The sequence below is a fragment of the Mesocricetus auratus genome, unplaced genomic scaffold, assembly GCF_017639785.1.
Source record: "Mesocricetus auratus isolate SY011 unplaced genomic scaffold, BCM_Maur_2.0 Super-Scaffold_6730, whole genome shotgun sequence".
In the NCBI taxonomy this organism is placed as follows: Eukaryota; Metazoa; Chordata; class Mammalia; order Rodentia; family Cricetidae; genus Mesocricetus; species Mesocricetus auratus.
This window is the reverse complement of record NW_024429184.1, coordinates 77797647-77822049: the sequence shown is the minus strand read 5'-3', so window position 1 is coordinate 77822049 and position 24403 is coordinate 77797647. Positions and strand designations below refer to the sequence as shown.

The 24403-nt window shown below is 43.5% G+C and overlaps 1 protein-coding gene across 1 annotated transcript; it reads right to left on the bottom strand.

Annotated features, from left to right (window-relative positions):
* Positions 1–91: 91 nt before the first annotated feature.
* Positions 92–23973, bottom strand: LOC121138807 (urea transporter 2-like). The gene is made up of 9 exons (XM_040741559.1): positions 23800–23973; positions 22160–22340; positions 20998–21187; positions 13296–13424; positions 9238–9430; positions 2819–2966; positions 1483–1617; positions 1076–1125; positions 92–487 (listed from the first exon to the last, which is right to left on the bottom strand). Exons 1-9 carry the CDS (start codon positions 23971–23973, stop codon positions 305–307), a joined length of 1383 nt encoding a protein of 460 aa, XP_040597493.1. The 3' UTR covers positions 92–304.
* Between the last annotated feature and the right edge of the window lie 430 nt (positions 23974–24403).

Sequence of the window (24403 nt, the reverse complement as noted above, 5' to 3'; positions counted from 1 at the left end):
CAGCATCATCTCTCCACCCTCCTCTCAGAAGACGAAACAACAACGGCTTGTTTTATGCCAGCAACATGTAAATCAGACTCCTCACTTCTGATTCCAGCAAGGGCATACCAGCTTCCTTTAATGCCGCACCAAGGGTAGTAATAAAGGTCTGGGCAGAGAGAGCAAATCGGCCTCAGGGTTAGGGAGGACCAGGTGCGTTTGATTTGACACAGGTGCAAGGAGAGGCACAGAAAGTGTGCTAAGGTGCTTGGCCAGAGTTGAGACCACAAGGGTTCAGGTAAGAGTGTTTCTGCTTGGAGCTGGGCTAGTCACCATTGGGGGGCTTCTCTTCTTCATTGCTTTTCATTGTCAGGAAGTAGATGCGGTTGGCCTCTGGGTAGGTGACTTTGCTGAGCGGGAGCTTGTAGATGGCAGGGTTGTTGCTCGTCAGGAGGAGGAAGGTGAGGGTGGAGAGACAGAAGGCCCAGGTACCTGGTGGCACACCAACCTGCAAATGGAAATGAGTTGGAAGAATGCTTTCAGGCACCTGTGTTGGGCCAGAAACCTGGGAAGAAGGGCATGATAGGAATTGTGGATGGGGAACCCTGACTTCTGCCACATGAAGGCATTAGTTAGTGTTTCTGGACTCAGAGTGTCAGGGGAGCTGGTCAAGGAGTTTGAGATGTTGCTGTGTTTGGGCATAGTCAGAATCTTAATGCTGGACCTGAATGGTTCTGATTGCCAACCTTTGAGTGCTGTCTGTCCATCCTGTTCTTCACAGCTCTATAACATACAAACATAGACACACAGACACACATAGACAGTCATATACAGACACACACATACATAGACACACAGAGAGACACACATAGACACACACACTGACACAGACATAAACACGCACATACATACACCCTAGAACTACATGTGAAAAGTTCTTCTTTGGATGAATCATGGGTAAACTTGATGCACACACAGGGGACCAGATGCTGTTACCCTTACACCATTCCCCAATCTTCTTTTATTAGACCCCGCAAACACGGATGTTCTGAGGGGAGGAAGACCTTAGGCTGGCAGTCAGATAGCCCAGACTTACCACTGCCATCATATTGGAGAGGGCTGCTCCCAAGTATGCACAGAACAGGGCTGTGGAGGAGGAACAAGACCAGCAGAGTCAGCTTCCCAGAGCCTGCCTCGTTCAGTCACTGCCCTAGCAAAACAGGGTGGCCCAGACGCAGGGTTGGCTTTGCCACAGCCTTGGTGTCAGACACCAGCGTTTACCTGATGCTGTTCTTTGCAGCAATTTCTCCTCTGACTATGCATTGTCTGAGGCCAGAAGTTGGAGCTTACAAACCCTGTGATCTTCTCGCCTCATCATGACTTCTCATAGAGTCCACAGTCCATTCTCATCTTATCCCCACCAATTTTAATAATGAATTAGCAGACATACAATTAAGAGAAGACCGCCTGCGGGGCTTGGCTGTCACTTTCTTAAAAACCTACCACAGGCTAGTGCCAACAGGTGTGTCTGCCAGGTGAGGGCGTAGAACATGCCTCCAATGGCGATACAGGAGAGGACACAGTTGTAGCTCCAAAGGCCCATGTAGATCGTTTCAAAGGGTGTGGCCACAGTCAGTGCTACGAAAGAAGGTGTAGTTTTTCTGGGTAATTTTGGACCACAGAAGAAAGGCCTTCCCATGGCTGCTGCCAGGCCTCAAGGTGGCCTCTGTCCTGTCATTCACAATGTATCTACTGCTCTGCTTTTTAAAAGGGCCCCTGTAAATAGTGTGTAGTCCCCGGAAATCAGTGAGGAGGCCCTGGATTCACAGTGGTGTGTATAGGTGTGCTTATGTGTGTATGTGTATGTACATACATGTGTGATCCTTGATGATCTTCTCTCTTAGGTTGTGCCTGTGGCTGAAAGTATGTATGTGTGTGTGTGTGTGTTTGTGTGTGTCTGTGTCTATGTGTGTGCGTGTGTCTGTTTGTGTCTATGTGTATGTGTGTGTCTATGTGTGTGTGTGTCTGTGTCTATGTGTGTGTGTGTGCACGTACGTGTGATGACATTTGGGATAAGGAGCAGCCCAGGAAAGGACATTAGCACCTCCTTCAACCTAAGCAGCTGCATTGTCAACAATTTCAATTCTGTTTCAGAGGGTTCAGAAAATTAAGTCCAGACACTCATCGATGGATTTAGAGAGAGGCATGTCAGAACCTCAGGGGCAGGTGTGAACAGCAGGTAAATCTGGATAAAGAATTAGTGCTTCTTGCATTATTGCTTTTCAGTTTTTGATGAATTTAAAATGATCTCAAATTACAATTCCTTTTAGAAAGTTCTGCTCCCAAAGGTCTTTGCAAAACATTAGAATAATTCAAAAATAGCCCTTTACTTCCAGGGTCCCCTACTCTATTTTCTGACTCTATTGTGGGAAAGAGCATATCCATATATAAATGTGTGTACATACATATACATATGTGTAGGAATATGAAATTACACTTTAGAAATGCCAATCCAATTTTAGGAAAGCTTTTCTTTTAGCTTGGCCAAAACTTCCAAGTGCTGAACCACATGTACCCCATCTTGGGCCATCAAGGCTCCCCTCCTCCAACTCCCTCAATGCTGGGCTCCATACTCAGGGCCTTTGCATTTCTCCACATGTTCTGTTACTTCAATCTGCTCCCTTTGGAGGAGGCTCAAATAAGGGAAAAATAGATCCCCCCCCCACGACAGTGTTCAAACTTAAGTGAAGACAAGTCTGGAATGGTTGCTGTGTGCTGAGGGGAAATGGGATCAGGCTATACCTAAAGCTCTCCCTACAGAACTGGGGTTCTGGCTTACCTGCTAGTAGCCCCACGATTGACCCTATGGCTGCATGCAAGCAGATGAGTGGTGAGGAGATGAACAGGGCCACTAGGATCACGCCGCCTGTCCAGGGGTTGTCACAGCCATAGACCTGGCCGACCCCAGCAGGGATGGTTTGTAACAGCTGCAAAGTCAACAGAATGTAGGTCACTGGAATGTGGGCAGAGAACGCAAAATCCAGGCATCAGGGTTGAGGCCAGGCCAGCGGGTAATGAAGGAAAACAGAAGGATGGCTGTGCCCTCCAGCGTGAGAGAGAACAGGGAAAGGCACAGACTGGAACAAATAGTTCCTCACTCCACCACCTGCCAGGCATCCAGCATCCAGCTTCGTGCAGTCAGGTGGAGCTCCTAACACAATGCTGGACACGGATGCTTCTGGGGAACACATGGCTTTTACTTTGGGAGGAGAAACTTGGAGGAGGCCAGAATGCACTTCCTTCTTAGATTGCCACCAGGGTATAAGGCACCTAGGTACTTCCTATAGACTTCTGGAAATCCTAGGAATGTTCTGGAAATATTGTAAATATTCTAGTTTTCAAATAGATGATTTGATAAATGACTAGTGTAGAGCCTCTGGAATTGACTCCTAGTCTAAGGCCTTTCATTAAAAAACTATTGACTTATTCTGTTTGAGGTCTCTTGGCCTAGCTAATGACCTTCCAGATTTAAAATTCTATAGCTCTAGGGTGCCAGAGAGATGGCTTAGCAGTTAAGAACGTCTTACTCTTGCAGAGGACTTGGGTTTGGTTTCCAATACGCACATAGTGTTCACAGCCATATATAATTCCTATTCCATGGGATCCAATATCCTCTTCTGAACTCCCTAGGCACTAGACATGCATGTGGTTCATATACATACATGCAGACAAAATACTCATACATATAAAACATATACATCTAACATCCAGAGTAGCTCTGGAGTTCTAGTGACAGTTCATGCTGGTAAAGATGTAGAGTAATGGGAACACTCATTCATTGCTGGTGGGAGTGCTAACTTGTACGGCCCTACCAAAATCAGTGTGGTGACTGTGCAGAAACATGAGAATCAATGTACCTCAAGATCCAACTCTACCACTCTTGGGCATATTCCCAAAGTAGGCTCCTTTCAACCACAGAGATACTTGCTTAACAATATTCATTGCTACTCTATTCATAATAGGCAGAAATTGGAAGCAACCTAGATGTTCTTCAACAGAAGAATGGGATTCACTGGTAAATGGATGGAACTAGAAAAAAAGAATCATCCTGAGCAAAGTGTCCCAGACCCAGAAAGACAAATATGGTATGTATTTGCTTATATGTGGATATTAACTGTTAGGTTAATAACCAAACTATAGTCCATAGAACCACAGAGGTTAGGCATAGAATAAGGGACTAGGAGGGACAGGTAGATCTCAGTAGGAAAGGGATATAGAATATGTAGTTATGAATGAATGGGGGGTGATGGAGCTGGAGGATCAAGTGGGGAGAGGGGAAGGGATAAAACAAGTGAAGAGACAGCTAACTTTTTTTGAGACAGAGTTTCTCTGTGTAGCAGTCCTGGCTGTCCTGGTACTTGCTTTGTAGATCAGGTTGGCCTTGAACTCACTGAGATCTACTTGCCCCTACTTCCCAATTGCTGGGATTAAAGGCGTGTACCACCACCGCCTGGCAAGATGGATAAAATTAAGGGTCATTAGAAGGATAGTATTGGAAACCTAATACAGTAGATGTCTCCTAAAATATATACATATACAAGGGTTATCTAAATGAAATCATCAAATAATGGGGGAGGCAGAGCACAAACTGGCAATTTCTTCTCACCAAATGAAGCTTCCAGTACTGGGGTTGGGTTGTATCTAATTGAACTGTTGGCCAAAAGGGTCCTATGGGAATCCTCAAACAAACCAGACTGTTACCAAAACCATAGATTGCTCTTCACAATCTGATGGCAATGCCCTATTGCTGAAGACAACATCTACACCACCTATTGAACATGGAGAAGTTGAGCTCGTGCCTACATAGAGCCTTCACCCATACATTCTAGTGTCTTTGGCACAGAAGTTACTCTGTGTGCTACCAAAAGAGAAGCATTAACACCAACACAGCCACAAACCCTTTGATCTACAATGGTGTCCTGCCTACAAGATATGCTAGTGCAATGTTGGCACAAAACTTGTGAGAGCAACCAACCAAAAACTGATCGGTCTTATGACCCACTCTCCGTGATGGAACCCAAACCTGACACTGACTGGGTGACCAAGAACCTAGTACTAGATATCCCAGAGACTAGGGTAAAACCAAATACTACTGTTCTAAAAAACAAAGAATACAGCAAGCAAATGACTCCTAATGACACTCTGCTATATTCATAGATCAGTGCCTTGCTCAGCCACCATCAGAGGAGCTCCCTCCTGCAGATGGGAACAAACACAGAAACTCACAGCCAGATATCATGCAGACAGTGAGAGACTTTGGAACACTAAATCCTAAAAGGGATGTCCCTGTCAACTCCCTCCTCTCATGGCTCAGGGAACCTTGCAGAAGAGGAGGCAGAAAGAATATAAGAGCCGGAGGGGATGGAGGACACCAGGAGAAGAAGGCCCTTTAAACCGACATGAGGAAAGCTCACATGAACTCACAGAGACTGGGTCTGTATCAGGTCCTCTGTGCACATATTATGGCTTCCACTTTAGTGTTTTTATGGGGTTCCTGAGTGTGCGGATGAGTGGCCTCTGATTCTTGGGCCTCTTCTTGGGCCCTTTCCTTCTGTCTGTTTCATCCCATTTGAATGTGTTAGCTTTTGTTTTATATTTTATTTACTGTTATCTCCTAGGAGCCTGCTTGTTTTCCAATGAGAGACAGAAAGGGAGTGGATCAAGATGGAAGAGGAGGTGGGAGGGAGCTGGGAGGAGAAGAGGGGGAGGAAACCATAATAAGGATACAGTATGTGAGAAAGGTTTTTTTTTTCAATAAAAGGAAGAAGAAGAAAAAAAAAGATTCTATAGTTCTTGACTGTATTAGGTCACGTGATTCTAAGAGACTAGCGCCCTCTGTGGCTGAGCAAACAACTATATACTGATTGCCTAGTGAGTCTCAAACTCTGTGTCCATTGGAACCTCTGGGGAACTTTAAACAATACACCCAGTCTGGCTTCTCCCCAGAATATCTGATGACAAGCCCGTGTGCTGCCCAGGCTGCAAGCGACTATCACACGCAGCAGTTTGGTTTCTATTGGATTCATAGATCACCCACTGTAGATGTGGGGAGCCAACTGCTTTGTCCTTTTCAGAACTTTTCCAAAAGGATTTGATTTTAGAACATGTCTGATTTCTTTAGTGTTTGACTTGCAGAGTACTTTCAAAGGCTGGAATCTCTTGTTTCTTTTATGAGTGGCTGTTAATAACTGAACCTAGTTACAAGTGTGTGGAGGGAATGGTGGGCTCGGGCCGGGGCCCAGTCCTAAATCCAAGGACCCAGAAGGTGTGGGCTGGAAATGTCAGCAGATGTCCAATGACATGGCAACAACTGAGGAATGTGGACTGCTGAGTCCACCTTCCACCTTTCTGTCAGGGAACATGGGTTGTAAGCCCAAGCCATCAAGAATGAGAGGAGGGAGGGGACAGTGTCCTTGGGATAAAGCCTGAGTTTAGAAAGAAGCTCTCCACCTGTGGGGATCCGTATTTCACCTTGTGAGCTGTGCACTGCTGCTGCTCCCCGCTCCCCGCTGCTGCTGCTGCAGACACCTGAGATAAAGGGCAGTCAGCCTGACAGTGGAAATTTACAGAGCACTTGCCTCCCTCTTATAATTCTCAGGTGTCCACAGGCTGCTTAACTGAAGAGGAAGCCTGCCCACCCCTCTCTTCCAAAGTAAAAGCAAAATGGCATAGGTTTTCCAAGACAGGGAAGAGAATTTGCTGATTGTCAAGAGTAGGAGATCTTTGACAGGTGAGAGGGTGAGCTTGGATTTACAGGTATCCAGATTTGTGTTTGACCACTTCCTGTGTGCAGGCAGGCATCTTTTCCCTGAGACCCATTCTACCCCAGCCAGCCACCACAGCACTGAGGTGTATGCCTTTGATGTGGGCTGAGGCCTTGGTTATCCTTTGTCTCTAGATTGTGCCACCATGAGCCTGTGACTGACAGTGGATGTGTGTGTGTGTGTGTGTGTGTGTGTGTGTCCCCGTCCCCTTTGCCTGTCAGATGGCTGATCAGTGACAGCAGGTGGAGCTTTTCTTCCTGACCCTTTCCCTTTTTGGTTTGCCTCTGGAGCTGGGCCTTCATGTAAAGACAGATTTTTGAGTGTGACTGTCCCTGGAAGACCCAGCGGTGGTGGAGATGAGCACCAGCAGAAAGTCACACTGAAGCCCAGGAATACACAGCAGCTGTGGCTGGATGACGAGGACCCAGAAGTCAAGCTGGTAATAGCTGAGGACTTGGGCTGTTTTCAAACACTGGAAATACTATGACAGAGGCAGATCTGAGATACTCTAGGAAGCCGCAAGTGTTGGGTAAATATAAAGGGAGACGGATTTTTAAGGACTGTGTAGAGAAAGTCTATACTAAAGGGACCTGATGATAAGTGGACCCTTTGGGGAAGCAGTAAGTTTTATTATACTGTGGGCTCATTGGAAACCAGTGAGTTTTAGCATACAATGATTGCCCCAAGCTGAGGACACATGTCCTGCCTGGGATCAAGGGATGGTGGTTCAAAGTTGTGATTCTACAACACGTGTCAAGGTATTAAGCTAGGTGCTAGCTGCAGGTTGATCTCAGACAACTGTCTTTGTGCCTCAGTTTGGGAGTAATGGTAGTATACTTACAGGGTGAAATGAGTTAATATAATATTGGTGTAGGGTAGTGTGATATATAACCATAACCAGTTGTGTTTATACAACACTAAAGTATTATATGTGATACAAAAGTACTAGCTGGTGACTGCTTCTATGTTTGTTAACAAGGCTAAGACTTTCTAGTTCTATATACTTCTAAAATCATATTGTAGATTTCTATTATGCTCCAATGTTCTTATGTGTAGAGATCAGTGGAGTCAATGAACATGCACATTTGTAAGCACACTCTGGCTCTACTGGCATCTCAGATTATATAATTCTTTACTGGGGGAGAGGCAGCTGTTCTGTGTACTGTAGGATATTTAATAGCATCTCTGGATTCTACTCACTAGATACTAGATACTATTCTACTATTATCATTGTGTATGTGTGTGCACACACACACGCACATGATAGGTACGATGAGTGTGGGCATGTGTGTGCCACAGCACATGTGTGAAGGTCAGAGGACAGCAAGCTTTGGAAGTTGGTCATTTCTTCCTAGCACATGTTCTGAAGGTTGAACTCCTATGAACTTAGATTATCAGACATGGGTGGCAAACATTTCCAAGCTGGCCTCAAAATTGCTATGTAGATAAGGATGACCTAGTCATTTTGTCTCTATCTTCCAAGTGTTGGATTATAATCATTGCCTCCATACTCGTTTTATATGGTATTGATGATTTAACTTACATGTGCTAGTCATGCAGTCTACAAACTGAGCCACATCTTAACCACTGCTCATACTTGATAATAAAATGTACTTCCAGACATTGACCGAAGTTTCCGAGGGTAAAATTACCCTTTGTTTGAGAACCATTGATAAAAAGAGCATGTTAAAAATCCATTCTGTCTTGTATACATAATAACTAATTAAATACTATTTTAAGGTGTGTTAGTCTCTTACTGCCTCATCAAATTATCTATTTAATCTAATGCTTTTCATTCAGCCATAGCTACCTTGCATTGTCAACTTTACACAGTTTTCTTTTCTTGTGTAGAATGTAGGTCTCATGATTGTCTTCTTTCAGCTATATAGCCAGAATCTGAAAGTTTCAGGAATGAGCTAGACGTCCAGTAGAGACTTGTTGGATGTATGGATATATATATTTTTTTGGTTTTACGAGACAGGGTTTCTCTGTATTGTTTTGGAGGCTGTCGGTCCAGCCTGGCCTCGAACTCACAGAGATCCGCCTGCCTCTGCCTCCCGACTGATGGGATTAAAGGCGTGCGCCACCACCGCCCGGCGGATGTATGGATATGACTGCAAGCCTTTCTGGGTCTATTCTGAGGCCATCACCTGGTCTCTCTTTTTTCTCTTTACTTATTTTTTTATTGAGACAGATTCTCTTTATACAGTCCTGACTAGCCTGGAGAGTCCTACATAGACTAGTTCTCAAAGTCCTAGAGACCCACCTGCCTCTGCCTCCTATGAATGCTGGAATTAAACATATGCATCACCACTACCAGCCCCATCTGCTTTTTCTATTGAAGGATGGAACCTGGCTAACACATAAGCTGGTTAAGTGAAAGGGTCTGTGATAGCTTCCAGGCTTCTTGACTCATTGTCACTGGGCAACTTACCGAAGGCATCTCAATCTCTGTCCAGGTGATGTTGGGAGCTGAAGACACAGGCTCCACAAGTGTCGTGGGGAAGAAGAGGTTGTAGTGGCCTGTAGCTGCCAGGTACAGCGTTAAGGCAATATTGAAGGGCAGTGTGAAGACTGGCACATCCCACTTGGTGAAGATGCTACTCAAGGCACTAGAAATAACTGGGCTGTAGAAGGAAGAGAGAAAGTGTTAATCTCCATGACTACCTGTAAGCTGAATCTGTCTTATCTCTGGCCTTTGGGTCATCTAACATCCCTGTCTTCGTGCTTCCCATGGGTTTCCAGTGGTTCACTGAGCTAGAACTGGGAATAAGGTTCTCGGTCTGAGAAAGCAAAGTAAAAAATACTTTGAATGGAATACCTTATGAAATGGTTTAAGTAGGTCTTTGTTTCTTCCACTGAGAAAACCAAACAAAACATGGCCTCTATAAAATGTCATTACTGCCTTTGGCTCATCCAGATGTGTAGCAGCTGTTGACTGGGGTTGTGACAGCATTTTTAGGGTCTGACCTTTCAGATGGATGATAGATAGTATGGCATGTAGGCAATGGACAGGATTGGATTCTGGGAACCCCTCAGGGGACCGCTAGACAAAACAAACTCTTCAGTTGTTTACACACTCTTCCATCTTCGCCTCTGATCTATTCCTGGGAAAAAAGCATGGATCTTGGACCCAGATGGAGCTGAATGCAAATCCAGGCTCCTATAATGTAGAGGCTAAGTGAGCAATACTAAGAAATGAATTTCTCCCAACTTCAGCTTTCCCTGGAAGGAGTTAGCCACTTCTGATAACCTCAGACATTGCTCATACTCAGGGGCAACTGGAGAAGACAGAAACCTCCATGACCTGGTTGCATGGTCTGTCTTTAATTAGTGGCCAGAGATCTCACATGGGCATTCAGGCCTGCCTGAATTAACTCTAACACACTGGGAGCTAGTTCATGTTTTCTCTTTGAATTCTTACTGTCTGCATCTCTTTCTGTCTGGGTCAACCACAAGGTTTTATTTACTTCATAAAAAAGTGATGAGATGAGAAATGTTTCATTTTCTAGACCATGAAACCCCACCCCCTGCCAGCTTTGTTCCCACATTGCCTCTCTGCCTCCCACATTTGATGGAAGTGTCCCCACTTCTTTATCAGATTAACTCTGTTCTTTGGTTTGGATTCTTCTCAAGGGCTTTATGTGATATTCTCTGTAGCATAGATCCCCTTTTCCTCCAGCCCATTCCTGCAAGGCTATGGTAGGTACACTTCAGTGGCGTCTACTTCCAAATACTTTCTCTGTTTAACTCGGCATTCACCCCTTCCCGTGTCTGCTGTTTCACAGTAGTTCTCCTCAGAAGGGCTGGCTCTCTGTTATCCCACCCACTCTGCTGCTATCATTCCTGAACCCCATCCAGTCAGGTATGTGTTCTCAATTACAGCACAGAAATGGCTCTTGTCAAGTTCACCAAATGACATCTCACTTGGCGAGTTCATAGTCACTCCCTTCCTCTTAATTTGAAGTTGGAATCTCACACTGTATGGAAACACTTTCTGTGTGGGCTACCACGACATTGAGCTTTCTGAGATTACTCCCTGCTTATTCCTTCTCAAGTTCCCTTCCATGACATCCCTCTTGTCTGCCAGACATCCCTGGTTCTGACTTGGATCCTTTCTCTCTTCCATGTTCAAGTTTGGATGATATTCTTTAGTCCCCTCAATGAAACACCTTCTATGTGCTTCCGCCTTTCAAATTTGGCTCCGTCATTAGCTTCTAGATTTGTATGTCTAGTTGGTGTCTCAACCCCTCTGCTTAGAAGTCTAACACACTGTGTCTAAGAAGATGTTTTGTTGGCGTCTGCCTCTCTGTTCTGCTCTTAGACTTCTCCATAACCCACATTCACAAGTAAACTACAGTAGTGTATTGAATATCCGCCCCCCCCAATTTCTTTCTTATCGCCACCTTCTTTCTTAGAAAGTCTTGTTGCCTTTGTCTTCCTCAAATAAACTGGAAACTCAGTCTCTTCCGTTGACGTATGTGGATCCTACTCTAGTCTGACCACTCTTGTCTTTGTGGATCTTGCTAGCAAATCTTTATTATGATTATGCAACCACTCTTGCTCTATCTAAATCCATTCCCAATTTTGTAGACAGTGGAGCTTATTCAGTTTTGAGTTTACATCATTGCTATAATTCACACCTTGTAACTGTCTTCCGTTTTTCACCACAGGTATAATTAAAAACCAGAATATTTATTGATGCATATAGTTCTAGGGACCCATGGACCCATGTTATCTGCTTAACTTTTACCTCCTACCACACTCCACAACTCTTAGGGCCTCGGCTTCTCTGGTTTTGCCTCTATTTCCTGGAAACATCCCTTTCTCCATTTGGAATCTTTTATCTGAGGCCTCCTTCACCTAGACCTTTACTTGGCACCTGCCTTCCTGACATGTGAGTGGTAACTCAAATTCCCCATCTGCAATGTGTCTTTCCCTGGCCACCCATGTGAGGAGTCACTCTTACTATTCTCCAAGCACTAAACACATTGTGAAGGAACTTTTATTTACTAGTTTATAAGTTTACCGCCTATAAACTGGTTAATAAAGAAAAAACATAAACCCAAGAAACTAGAGGTTCCTCCTTGTCCATACTTGCCAATAGTTCCTGTGCTCAGTGAATAGTATCAGGCACTCGAATTTTTTTTTTAAATATCGAATGAATCTTGAAAGTCCAAGGGCTCCATGAATGGATTAATGAATGCACCAGAATAGAAGGTAGTTCAGAATCCCACCCAGAGCATGAGTCAGTGTTTCTGCCTTTTAATTTGGGAAATGGGGGTTGGGGGCATTGAAGTTTAAGCTGCCACCCAGTGCCATATGGCAGAGGGGCTGTGTTGAGGGGTTGAATCTATGTAGTTAGAAAACAAATGCATGCAAATGAGAATGAGTTCTGCTCTTGACTGGGGGACATGTGGGGAGCATTAAGGAAATCCCCCCAAGAAATGACCATTTTATCTTTTGTCCCAATGCATCAAGGAAGATAGAAACCCCAAGAAGAAAAATAAATTACCCAGAATGCCTAATGCAGTAATTTATTTGCAAGCACCACTAAAAAGCAATGAAACAGTACTTAAGCTAAATTGAACTAACTGGTTTTAGTAACTCCAGACTTTGAAACCTAAGAAAGACATTTACTTCTTGGAGATGTTAAAAATAAATCACCATGTCTGATTTATTGCTGAGAACAGGAATAAATCACCATGTCTGAGAGGAGCGGAGAGCAGGGTGGTATAGATGTGTGATGTGAAAAGTTGGAGACACAGGATCATACAAAGGCAGGCACACTCTTGGACTGTTTGGACCCTGTACTGACCTTCTTCAAATTCAAATGAAATTAAGATCATATGTGTGAATGGCTGGCTAAGTGCACTCCGCACTCAGTGCATATTTGTTCCCAGCTCTCTGCCCTCTCGAGGAAACTCTCAACTAGACACTCTAGTTCAAAGACTCTGTGTTTTGCATACAGACCTCCTGTTCCAGGAATGCCTTCTGATTCTATCCCGAGTGTGTTTTCAGATTTGAAGGGTTAGTAGACCACACGGTGGATGATCCCCATGTAGCCTGGAATTTAGTATTGCAGATTCTAGATTCAGAAAGCCAGCCTCAAAAACTCTTAACTGAATACTGGGGAATTAGTTACTTACTTTCTCTATGCCTCAGTCTTCTCTTCTGTAAATTGGGAACAAATGTAACCCAGCCTTGCTCAGCACTGTGCCTGGTACTTACAAACTATTCAATGAATGTCAACCTTTACTATATATGAAGAAAGATTAACCACTCAATAAAACATGTGCTACAGGGTCTCTGGTAATCCGTATCTCCACTTAGACCCATTGTATTGCACCTGAAGTCATGAACTTAGGGATTCTAATGGTATCTTGCTAGACAAAAATCATCTGTTTATTGAGACACTGGGCTACACAAGAGTGTGTGTCACATCCCCACCGCATCACAATCTCTATGAGCAGAAACAGGGAGGTGCCTCACCAGGCCATGGAGGTGAAGGTCACAGGAAACAGAAGCCACCAGTAGTAGTCTAACTTCTCGGAGAACACGGCCATCAGCAGTCCCACCAGCATCCCATTGTAGCCGTGGAGTCCAGAGGCAATGGCTGACCTGGGGTGGGTGGAAGTCATTTTGCATTATCATTTGGTGACGGGTGTTGAGCTTTAACGTCTTGGAGTTCTGGAATCTGTATAACTTAGACAATCCCTTTAACAACAGAGGGAGAGTGAGGCTCCCAGGTAAGATGGTGGACTAGAAGTGCATATGGACCAATGAATGGAGGAGTGTGACAGTAAAGTAGGGAATAGAACATTTCCAAAGAGAAAGAGAGGAAAGGCTCCAGAAATGATATTTTAATAAAAGAGTGTCAAGATGGCTGAGTTTAAGTCGTGGTTCTTGCTGACAATGACTTCTCTGGCAGGTGTCAAAGGGTCAGCAGCAGAGAGAAACTTCCCTGGCTCAGGGCCTGTACTGGATGCCTTCTTGAGAGGGAACCCGTTATCTGGGGTGGGGGTGGGAGCTTGTGTCTATAAACAGAAGGAATCGCAAGTCAGAGAGTCAGAACCTAATCTGACCTATCCCCAGACTATGAGACAGTTGTGTTGGAAGGGGTTGACACTGACTCACCAAAAGGATAGTCAGCTGGACTCTCCCCAAAGGCAGTGGCGTTTATAGGGGAAGGGGTCCACCAGCCACGTTGTCTGGGAGCAGACCTCACTGACTGAGTCTCAGGTTGGCAGGTCTCCCCCTGCTGGCTGTGTGACTTACTGCCACAGAGTAGGGTCCGAGCACTGTGAGGTTCCAACATACTGTTTGCATTCCATAGTCTCACCTCTCTAGCAAGATGACTACTGATTAGTGCGTGTTGAAAGTAAGAAGGTTGTTCTGCTCCTGTAGATACCAAGGCTGCAGTTGCTTCCATTATTTTCAACATACAAGGGAGACACCCTCCAGCTGGAATATTAGCTAGCCCAAGGGTTATGGACTGGGCACTCCCAGAGCTTATGCAATCTTCAGACTACATACCTCATTTTGGCTAGTTGAGGAAACAGAAACAAGAGAAACTTCTAAAATGAAGACAAGTTCAACAAACATTACACGGAATTTGTACTACACAGGTTCAGCACTGTATAAATCATAGTGAATGAAAGAGTGTTGAAACTCAACCAACTCTTCTACCCCTGCATATACAAATCAGTCTCTAATCTTCAAGGCCATAGAAGAAAGTCATCCAAACACCTCAGCTTTTCATTCATGTTTTCTTTCTTCACCTCCTTCGTGTCACCCCTTCTTCTATACTTCTCATAGTAGTTTTACTTTATCATTTTAAAACATTATGTCTCTTTAATTTCCAAAGAAACGCACATCATCATATAACAGATACTGAATATACATTATTCTTATCAGCCTATGGAAATTTATAAGACATATAGTTATTTATGGTGGTTTCTCAGAAAATCGGGAATCAATCTACCATAAGACCCAGCTATACTACTCTTGGACATATACCCAAAGGATACTTAATCATACCACAAGGATGCTTGCTCAACTATAATCAGAGCAGCTTTATTTGTAATAGCCAGAACCTAGAAACAACCTAGATGTACCTCAGCTGAAGAATGGATAAAGAAAATGTGGTACATTTATACAATGGAGTTATTACTCAGTTGTTAAAAACAATAACATCATGAGATTTGCAGGTGAATGGATGGAACTAGAAAAAAAATCATCCTGAATGAGGTCGCACAGACCCAGAAAGACAACTATAGTATGTTCTCACTCATAAGTGGATACCAGACATAAAGCAAAAGATGCCTAGCCTATAATCCACAACCCCAGATAAACTATAACTCTTCCAGAAGCAGATGCAGAAATCTACAACTCACCATTGGATCAAGCTCCTGGAATAAAATCCAAGTGAGGGAGGAGCGATAATATGAACAAAGGAATCAAGACCATGACAAAATCAGCTGATCCAAGCTAGTAAGAGATCATTGACTCCAGTCTGACAAATGGGGAACCTACATAAGACTGAACTAGACTCCCTTTACATAGGTGACAATGGTGCAGCTGGGGCAATATATGAGGCCTCTGGCAGTGATTCCAAGACCTAACACTAATGTACAAACTGACTTAGTGGAGCCCATTCTGTATGGAGAGATACCTTGCTCAGCCTAGACACATGATGGGACAGACTTGGTAGACATCCTAGGAGAAGTCTTACCCTCTCTGAGGAGCAGATGGGAGGTAGGAGTAGAGGACAGGGGAGGGGGAACAGGAATTGGAGTGTAAAAAATGAATTAATAGTAAAAAATCAGCAAAAAATCTTTTGTAGAATCTAGAAATATAAAAACAAACTTCAATGCAATAGACTACTTATATAAAAACTATGGCCAGATTATACAAAACAGAAAACTGAAAGCATCTCTTAAAAATAAGGAATGAGTGGGATATTGCCTGCTCTCTCCAATTTTATTCAATATAGTGCTCTAAGTCTTAGCTAGAACAACAATATAAGGAATACAAAGCATACAAATAGGAAAGGAAGAAGTAAATGATCTCTAGTTGAAGATGATATAGTCCTATATTTAAGACATAACCCTTCAGATTATACCAGGAAACTCTTGGGTCTTATAAATACTTTCACCAAAGTTGTAGGACCCAAAACCAACATGCAAAATTCAGCTTTTCTACACACAAATGACAAATTAATGAAGAAAGAAACTGGGAAAAATCCCATTAACAAAAACTTAAAAACTACCTAGTAAGAAAACTAACCAAGAAGGTGATGGCTTCTATAAACAACAACAACAATAACTTTGAAACATTGGAGAAATAAATTGAAGAAGACAATAGAAGATGAAAATTCTCTCATGCTTATGGGTTGGCAGAACTAATATTGTGAAATGACTACATTATTGAAAGAAACATACAGATTCAAAGCAGTTCCCATAAAAATTCAAAGGACAGTCTCCACAGAAATAGAGAAAAACTCCAGATGGGATCGTAAAAGGCTGAGAATGGGCAAAGAAATCCAAAGCAGAAAGAGCAATGCTGGAGGCTTCCCAGCACATCCCTGAACCACAGAGTTGCAGCACCAGTCAGCATGGGACTGGCAAAAACAAAACAAAACAAAACAAAACAAAACAACAAAATCACACAGATGAATGAGACAAAATCTGCCCAGTTACAGGTTCTTAAAACATTCATTTGGAAAGAAATGCAGCTTCTTTAACTAATGCTGTGTGACAAATGGATTTCCATGTAGACAATGAAACTAGATCCACATATCTCACCCCAAAGAAAAATTAACTCCAAATGGATCAAATACCTTAACAGTAGAACCTTCAACTTGGAAACTATTGGAGGAAAAACATGGAAAAACTTAGACAAAGTGCCTTAAAATACAGGCATAGGCATGTTTTCTCTGAGAAAGACCCCAATAGCACATGGGCAATTCCAATCACTGACAAATAGGATGTTGTGAAATTAAAAAATCGTATTTTGCATAGCAAAGGAAACTATCATAAGAGTGAAAGAACAGCCTACAAGTGGGAAAATTGTCTTTCCCAACTACACATCAGACAGGGGTGATAGGATGTATAAATACAATTTAAGCACCCTGCACCTAGTAGTCTGGGTGATCCTAAAAAGCAAAGGAGACCCTAACCACAATAGTGAATGGTTTCACGTCAAGATCAGCAAGAGGAATGAGCAGTGGTGGGGGAGGGGAGGTAGCTCAGAGAGGCTCTGTTGGCTGTGTAATTGCCCAATATTCATCCAGTGACCTTTTCTGTTTTGTTCGGATTATTTATTTAATTATTATTTAATCTTTTCATTTATTCGTTTTTCTTTCCATTGCTGTCTACGCATTCCACCTCAATAGTTCTCACTGTGTCTTTATATCCTATGTATTCTCTCACTCTCTTTCTTTTCTACCTCTCTGTCCTGTGTGTGAATACACATGTATCACAGTGTGCACGTGGAGGTCAGAGGACAGCTTTTGGGAGTCACATTCTCTTTCCACTGTGGGTTCTCTGGATCTGGCTCAGGTCATCAGATTTATATGGTAAGCTCTCTTACCCCCTGACCCATGTCATGCCCTCCTTTCTTCTTTTATATATGTGTGAGTATATGGTATGTACATATACCAAATACACATACCATGCCAGTATCTGATTGTGGACAGTAATGGAGTTTTTAGAAGGGCAGACATAGGCATATATGGGAGGATCCAGGGCTTTGAGCCTATGATGAAGAACATGATACCCACATGTTTCTAAGGAAGCTTGGACTGTTCTTAGATGGTGTGATGGAATATAGAATCGTGAAAATGAACTTTCTGTCCTGAAAGACTTACTGTCCCAAGAGAGAAGACTCAGTGATTAAACAGTCAAAGACCATTCAGAATAGTGTTTGGATATGTTGTGTGGTTGTTCAGAGAGAAAGGGTTCAAAGTTTCTGCAGACTAGCTAGGGAAGCCATCCAGGAGGAGGGAGATTTGGCGGGATGGTGGGAGTAGACAGAGAAGTAAGAGTCATTAGGAATTACAGAAACAAACCCGGCACAAGCATGATGCTAGCAAACACTTGGTAGGAAGAGGGGCATGAGATAAGCCTTTAGAAGTCACATGGAGGGCTTGCCCAGTGTGTACCTCCTCTGCTGGAAGCAGTAATCTATGAAGAGACTCTTGGAAAGCTCTGAATTTTATCATTGGATTATTGTTGAGAGAAAAATCTGGGAATACTACTGGGCTCATTAACCACAAGCCATAGATTTTTACAGGCAGTAGTGATAGTGTTAAGCTGGACATGCTTATCTGAGGTCATATGGTGAGGAAAGCAACGGGCTGAATGGCCTCTAGGTCAGTTTCAGTGAATTTTGGTAAAACAGTGTCTTAGTTAGAGTTTCTATTGCTGTGATGATTCATCATGACCAAAAAGCAAGTGGGAAAGAAAAGCGATTATTTGGTGTACACTTCCACATTACAGTACACCATCAAAGGAAGTCAGGACAGGCACTTAAACAGGGCCGGAACCTGGAGGCAGGAGCAGACGCAGAGGCCATGGAGGGGTGCTGTTTACTGACTTGTTCCCCATGGCTTGCTCAGCCTGCTTTCTGATAGAACCCAGGGTCCCCAGCCCAGGGATGGCTCTACCCACAGTGGTCCACGCCCTCCCCATCAAACACTAATTAGGAAAATGACTTATAGACTTGCTACAACTTGATCTTATGGAGGCATTTTCTCAACTGATGTTCCCTCTTCTCCTTTGGCTTTAGCTTAAGTCAAGTTGCATAAAACCAAACAACACAAGTAGTAAGGCAGAAGTTCTCTATGTCAGCTGCCCATACATCGGCAGTGCTTTGGAAAGAGGACTGAGGCCCATGGGCTGAAACAGACATCTAACATTGTTAGGAGTGTATTATCGAGTAGCTCACCAGACTTGCACGCTCAAGAATAAAACATCTAGCGGCCTCACTGCTTTTAGGATTGGAGTGGTCCTTCAGTCCCATACCATTCCCTATCCCCTATAAATATTCTCATTCAATGGATCTGATGAAAGACAATCTTCCTGATACAACAGCTAATTTTTACTGAGCACTTGGAGGTGGGGGACAGTCGTTTGGAGACAAGTAGACTGATGCATTTGCCTCAATGGACTATGGGATGTTAGTTGAGTCTAGAGGAAGCATGATGTACATCGTGGCTTAATGCATTCTGGTCACTGCTGTTCGGGGCTTTACTCCTAAGTCTAGGGTCACGCTGTTTGTATGGGTGCAATCACAACAGCAGCATGGCTTTCAGCCTAAGGGAACTATAGCCTCTGTCCTATCAGCCATGCATAGTAAATTAGGTGGGACCATGCATCTGCCCTTTCTTTGTCTCTCAATTATAAAATACAGACTCTGTTTTATCCACTGGCTGCTTCTGGGTATGATGATGAGAGTCACAAACACCCAGGCATGCTGGTAAAATTGTTCTTAAGAAACCCACTGTAAAGAAATATATTTTATAGTATGATCTAGTTCTCTTACTACATATAACAAAAATTTCATAAAATATTTACTTCTATTCTGCATTAATTATTTTAATCAGTTGTATTTTATTGAGCTGTTTAATCAAAACATTTTATTGATGGCTTATTATCTGTACCCCCAAATTGAAAAGCATAAGATATGGGAAAATCAAGTATTTGTGTTCCAGATTTCTTAAATCATAAGAAGTTCCTGGGAGACTGAAACATCTCTTCCCAAAATGGAGTAAATGTGCACCAAAATCCTGTGCACAAAAGACTCATAGTCACATTATTTGTGATAGACTAAACACTTCAAAACATGTTCTAGCAAGAGCAATAGATGATTAAAGAGATGCAGGGAGATGATCACAGCTCACAGTGAACATGGTGCTGTTGTGATGCACATGTGTCTCTGTGTTGAGTTTTCTATTTCTTGGTCCACAAATTCCTTGCCTAGGTCTTAACAAAACTGAACAGACTAATGCTTCCTGTAAGTTGTATGCCTAACGTGGATGAAAATAAGCCATAAACATTCAAATAATTGATCTATAATGTAATAAAAATATGTACTTATTACACAGTAAACGCTCAGTAAAAATTAGCTGTTGTATTAGGAAGATTGTCTTTCATCAGATCCATTGAATGAGAATCTTTATAGGGGGTAGGGAATGGGAGGGGACTGAAGTGTATTTTTTCAAGTCATGCCCCAGGTGGTTCTGAACACCAGGAAGGTTTGGGGGAATGCTGGAGCAACACATAACAAAGTCTGAAGAGAATCAAGTTCTACAAAATGCTTTCTGTTAGTGTTACTTGGCTTCCCACCAGCCAGGCTGCCTCCATGCCCATCTCTGTGTTCCCTTCCTACTCTTCTGTTTTTCCAGACCCTTGATGCCTCTCCCACAACCCACCCCAGCCTCTACACAAAAACATGCATCTCTCCACTCTTCTCAATACTTGGAGATGTTCGTCTTCTTTGAGTTCTCTGTTATACGCTATCTTGTTCTTACTTATTAAGCTTGCCTCTAAAAAGCAGTTTGTGAACCTCCCTGAGAGACAACAGCTCCTCAAGTATTGTTTTATATCTCCTTCATAAGGACAGAAGGAGTAATTCCAGAAGGCTCCATAGCCAAACTCAACATGGTGCTGTTGCTGTCCCGGGCTAGGGCAGTACAATTCCATAGCAATCTCCAGTGACCTGCTCAAAGCTGACAGAGCAGCTGCCGGGGCTGTTTGTTTATTTATTTGTCAATTTCAAGCAAGTTAAACTTTCCCGAGAAGAAGGAACTATACTTAAGAAAATGCCTCCGTAAGATTGGGCTGTAGGCAGGCTGGTAGTGTTCAGATCACTGGATGTCCTGCCAGTCCTGGGGCAGGTATAAGAAATCAGGCTGAATGAGCCATGAGAGCAGGCCATTAAGCAGTGTTATTCCATGGATTCTGCTTCGGCACCTGCCTCTGGATTCCTGCCCTGACTTTCCTAGACAGTAAACTACAGATAAATCCTTTCTTTCCTTAGTTTCTTCTGGTCAAGGTGATTATTCACAGCAGTAGGGAAAAAAACTAACATAGAGGCTTTAGGTGGCTGCTAGGATGGAATGGCTGACCACTAAACCAAACAGTTTACCTGTTTGCCATGCACATACAATAGGCCCATAGAGAGCACTTACCTGTCCTGGCTTAAGGCAAGGGCAGCTAAGGTTGAGGCCACTGTCCCCAGTGCCCCAGCAATTGTCCACCAGGGATTCTGGATCAGGAGCCCTATGAAGATGATGAACCCACTAAGGGGGTTGTTGACAAACATCACCTGAGCTGCTCCCCGCAGGACCCAGTCTAGGAACTGGAGGGCCAGGGGCTTATCTGCAAGAGACAGGCAGTCATCAGCGGGGTACAGCCTGTGTATTGACTACTGGTTGGCACAGAAATTGAGGTGCACACGGATACACAAGCCAGGGTATTTTCCTTATTCAGCCTAGCCTGGGGTGGGTGGGTGAAAGGGTTGGGAGTGGGTGTTGGCACTCAGCCCAAGGCTCTGAGTGGCCCAGCAATTGGTCTACAGCGGGTGGTGGTTTTTGCCATACAGACTGAGGGACCACGCTGAGACCAATTTAAAGCAGTTCCAGCCATTGGCTTAGTTGGCAGGGAGCCCCAGGAGCATTCCATGGGAAATTTATTGGTCCAAGGGAAGAAGTGGGGAGGGAAGTAAAGTCTCATATTGTGTGTTGCTGTGTGACTCAGCTGAGGGCTGGTATCTGAGCAGCAGAGAAAGTCGCTTCAAGGAAGGACGTTGGAAAAGAAATTGTTAGAGCCCAGCTGTGAAAATCATTATTGGCTATTGGGGCCTAGAAGAGGCCAGGTGTAGGAGAGGGGACATGCGTTTCTGCCTCCTCTGGTTTGGTTTCCAGGACAACCATGCTGGTGGGGGGCAAGTAGGGACTGATTGGGTGAGTGTGGTGTCTGCTAAAGCATTACCCTGGAGCTGGGAGAGGGTGATACGGATCTCTTCTTGGCACTTGATAGGCTTAATAAATGGCTGTGGACAAGTGGAGGAATGGCCATGCAGCTTATTTGGGAAATGGCTTGCATGTTTCTAATTTGTTTGCTCTCTATCACTTCCTCACCGGGGTGAATGATTGGCAAAGGACTAAACTTAATGAAATTTGTTAATTATATAAGGGTACAGGCTAGTTGGGTACATGTCCACCTGGGGTCAACTCAGCTTCCCTTTATTGTGCCAGATCTTGCCGTGGAGATAGGGTGCAGCCTCACTGTCCAGCTGGAGGGTAGGTGGCTTCTGGCCTTTCCCTTGCTCTTCCTCAGACACTTTCTTACCTTTCAGCCAGTTCTTGCATTCCTTCATGTCACCAGTGAGATAGCCCACAGCTTGGAAGAGGTTGAAGCCTCCCTGGCTGGAAGAAGCCCTGCGGGGCACCTCATTTTCCCTTCTTTTGTTCCTTTCATTGGGTCTTTCAATTTTCACTATGTGGCTGTCTTCATCAGATTTCCGGAGATCCTTCATGCAAAAGACAGGAGAAAACATCAAATAGAGTGGCTTTCACATAGTATTCTTTCTTTGAGACCCAAAGCCCACCACAAGACCAACCATGGCCTGCTGTCCTTCCTCATCTGTAAGTGGGGCTCCCCAAAGCACAGGGTAAACTTCGTACTCGTAAATCTTCACGTCAAAGTCCATGTCCTGGAAAATCTGGTTCATGACAGCTTGGATAGAAATCTCAGGTACTACTAATATGACTATGACTCATTACATATATTATTTATTATTGAAATAAATGCCAAAGTGTAGGGAGAGATCTTAGGTACCTGTACCGATGACCACGCCCGTTTGGGTGTGGTCACAGGTATGTAGAAGGTGCGTTGGATAAGACCTGAGGGAAAAGAGATGGTTTGCTCTTGGGGTTCTGGTGGGGTTTCAGAGAGCAGTGCAGCGCTGACCTTAGGTTCTTGGCTTCTCATGTAAGTGACTTCTCCCTAAATAAATATCATATGATATCCCTACCCTGTGTAGCTTAATATTCCTCAATACCAATGTCCATTGGAGGTTAGTAGATATAATGGTGGATTATTTCCTTCATTTCAGTTCATCTGCTCCTCAATTTCATATGTGTACCTACTGGTCAAGACTTCTTTCTTTAAAGCAGCACTTTTCAGTATGGTAGCTCATAAGACTAGCAACTAGTAGCATTTGAAATGGGGCTGTTTCTCAATAAACAAAACTTCTAAATTTGATGAAGGACATCTACTAAAGACCCACTGGTGGTGCTATATGTAATGGTGAAAGATTAGAACTCTCTCTTTCTAAAATCAAATACAAATACAAGCATGTCTGCTCTTGCCATGACTACTCAGCATTGTATTCCAGCAAACAGGCAGAGAAAGGGGACAAAAGGAACAGATGGTAAAGAAAAAGCTTAAACAGAGACTGATTCTCTGCTTTCATGTTCTTTTACATTGAAAATTCTTAAGGCATCTGCAAAGGTCTTATTCGAAGTATAAATCAGTTTAGCAAAGTCACAGAATAGAAAATCAAATCAAATTTATTTTTATGCCCTGGCATTTTAAAATCTAAAATTAAAATTAAGAAAATAATTTTATTCATGTTATAATAAAAAGTAGAACATACTTGTGGATGAATAATTTAAAAACAAAGATGTGTAACTGTTACCCACTGAAAGCTACAGAACACCACTGAAAGAAAATAAAGCCAAAATAAATGGAAAGATATCCCATGTTCATGGATCAGAAAATTTAGTCTTATTACAATGGCAATAGTTCTCAAATTTATCTACAGATTTAAGATAATTCCCATCAAAGCATAGGTTGTCATTTTATTTTATTTTTTGATGATCCTACAATCCACATGGAAATGTATCGGGACTCAAATCATCTTTCACCCCCTTGCTCTCTGACTCCCGATTAAGAGTCATCCTAGCGGGGGAGGGGGTCAGGCTCACCTTTTCTTCAGGCATTTCCAGCAGGGGAAGGGCTGGGTGTGTATCCTGGGGGCTCGAAGGCCAGGTAGGGCTGCTTGGTTCTGACTCGTACAGTTTGTACCTGCTGGAAAGAGGCTCCGGCAGGAGAGGGCTGCTGTTGCTGTCGGACATCTCCTTCAGCGGGTGGTCACTCATCTGTCAGATGACAGGTAAGAGAGAATGGGAAAGGACAGATGAATGAGGATGGGCACAGGGCACTTGCCTGAGGTCAGACAGACACAGGAGAAGGCATGGCATCTCAGCTGGAGGGACAAGCGTTGACATAAATGGAAATATATATAGCCTTGGACTTCTAATCTTCCTGTTTGTAACCTTTGAGTTGTGACATTATGGGGTCATGATTCAGTGTTTTGAGCATGCTGGGAAAACACTCTACCAATTGACTCAGATCCCCAGACCCAGGTGAGACTTCATGGGCCTGTAGATGGTGCTGCCAGAAGATCCTGAGGCTGACCCTCCATCCCTAACTGTGTTACCTTTAGGATACCCCCCATTCTTCCAAGTCCAGAATAAAGTCCCCTTTTTGTTGTAAAGATTTGCCTGAGCCTAGGAAAACTCTCTTTTC

Coding starts and splice junctions, on each gene's coding strand:
- LOC121138807 (XM_040741559.1), bottom strand. CDS start 23,973: ATGAGTGACCACCCGCTGAAGGAGATGTCCGACAGCAACAGCAGCCCT. Junction 9,431..13,295: donor ACCTTCACCTCCATGGCCTG/GTGAGGCACCTC, acceptor TTCCTTCTACAG/CCCAGTTATTTCTAGTGCCT. Junction 2,967..9,237: donor CAGAGATTGAGATGCCTTCG/GTAAGTTGCCCA, acceptor TTGACTTTGCAG/CTGTTACAAACCATCCCTGC.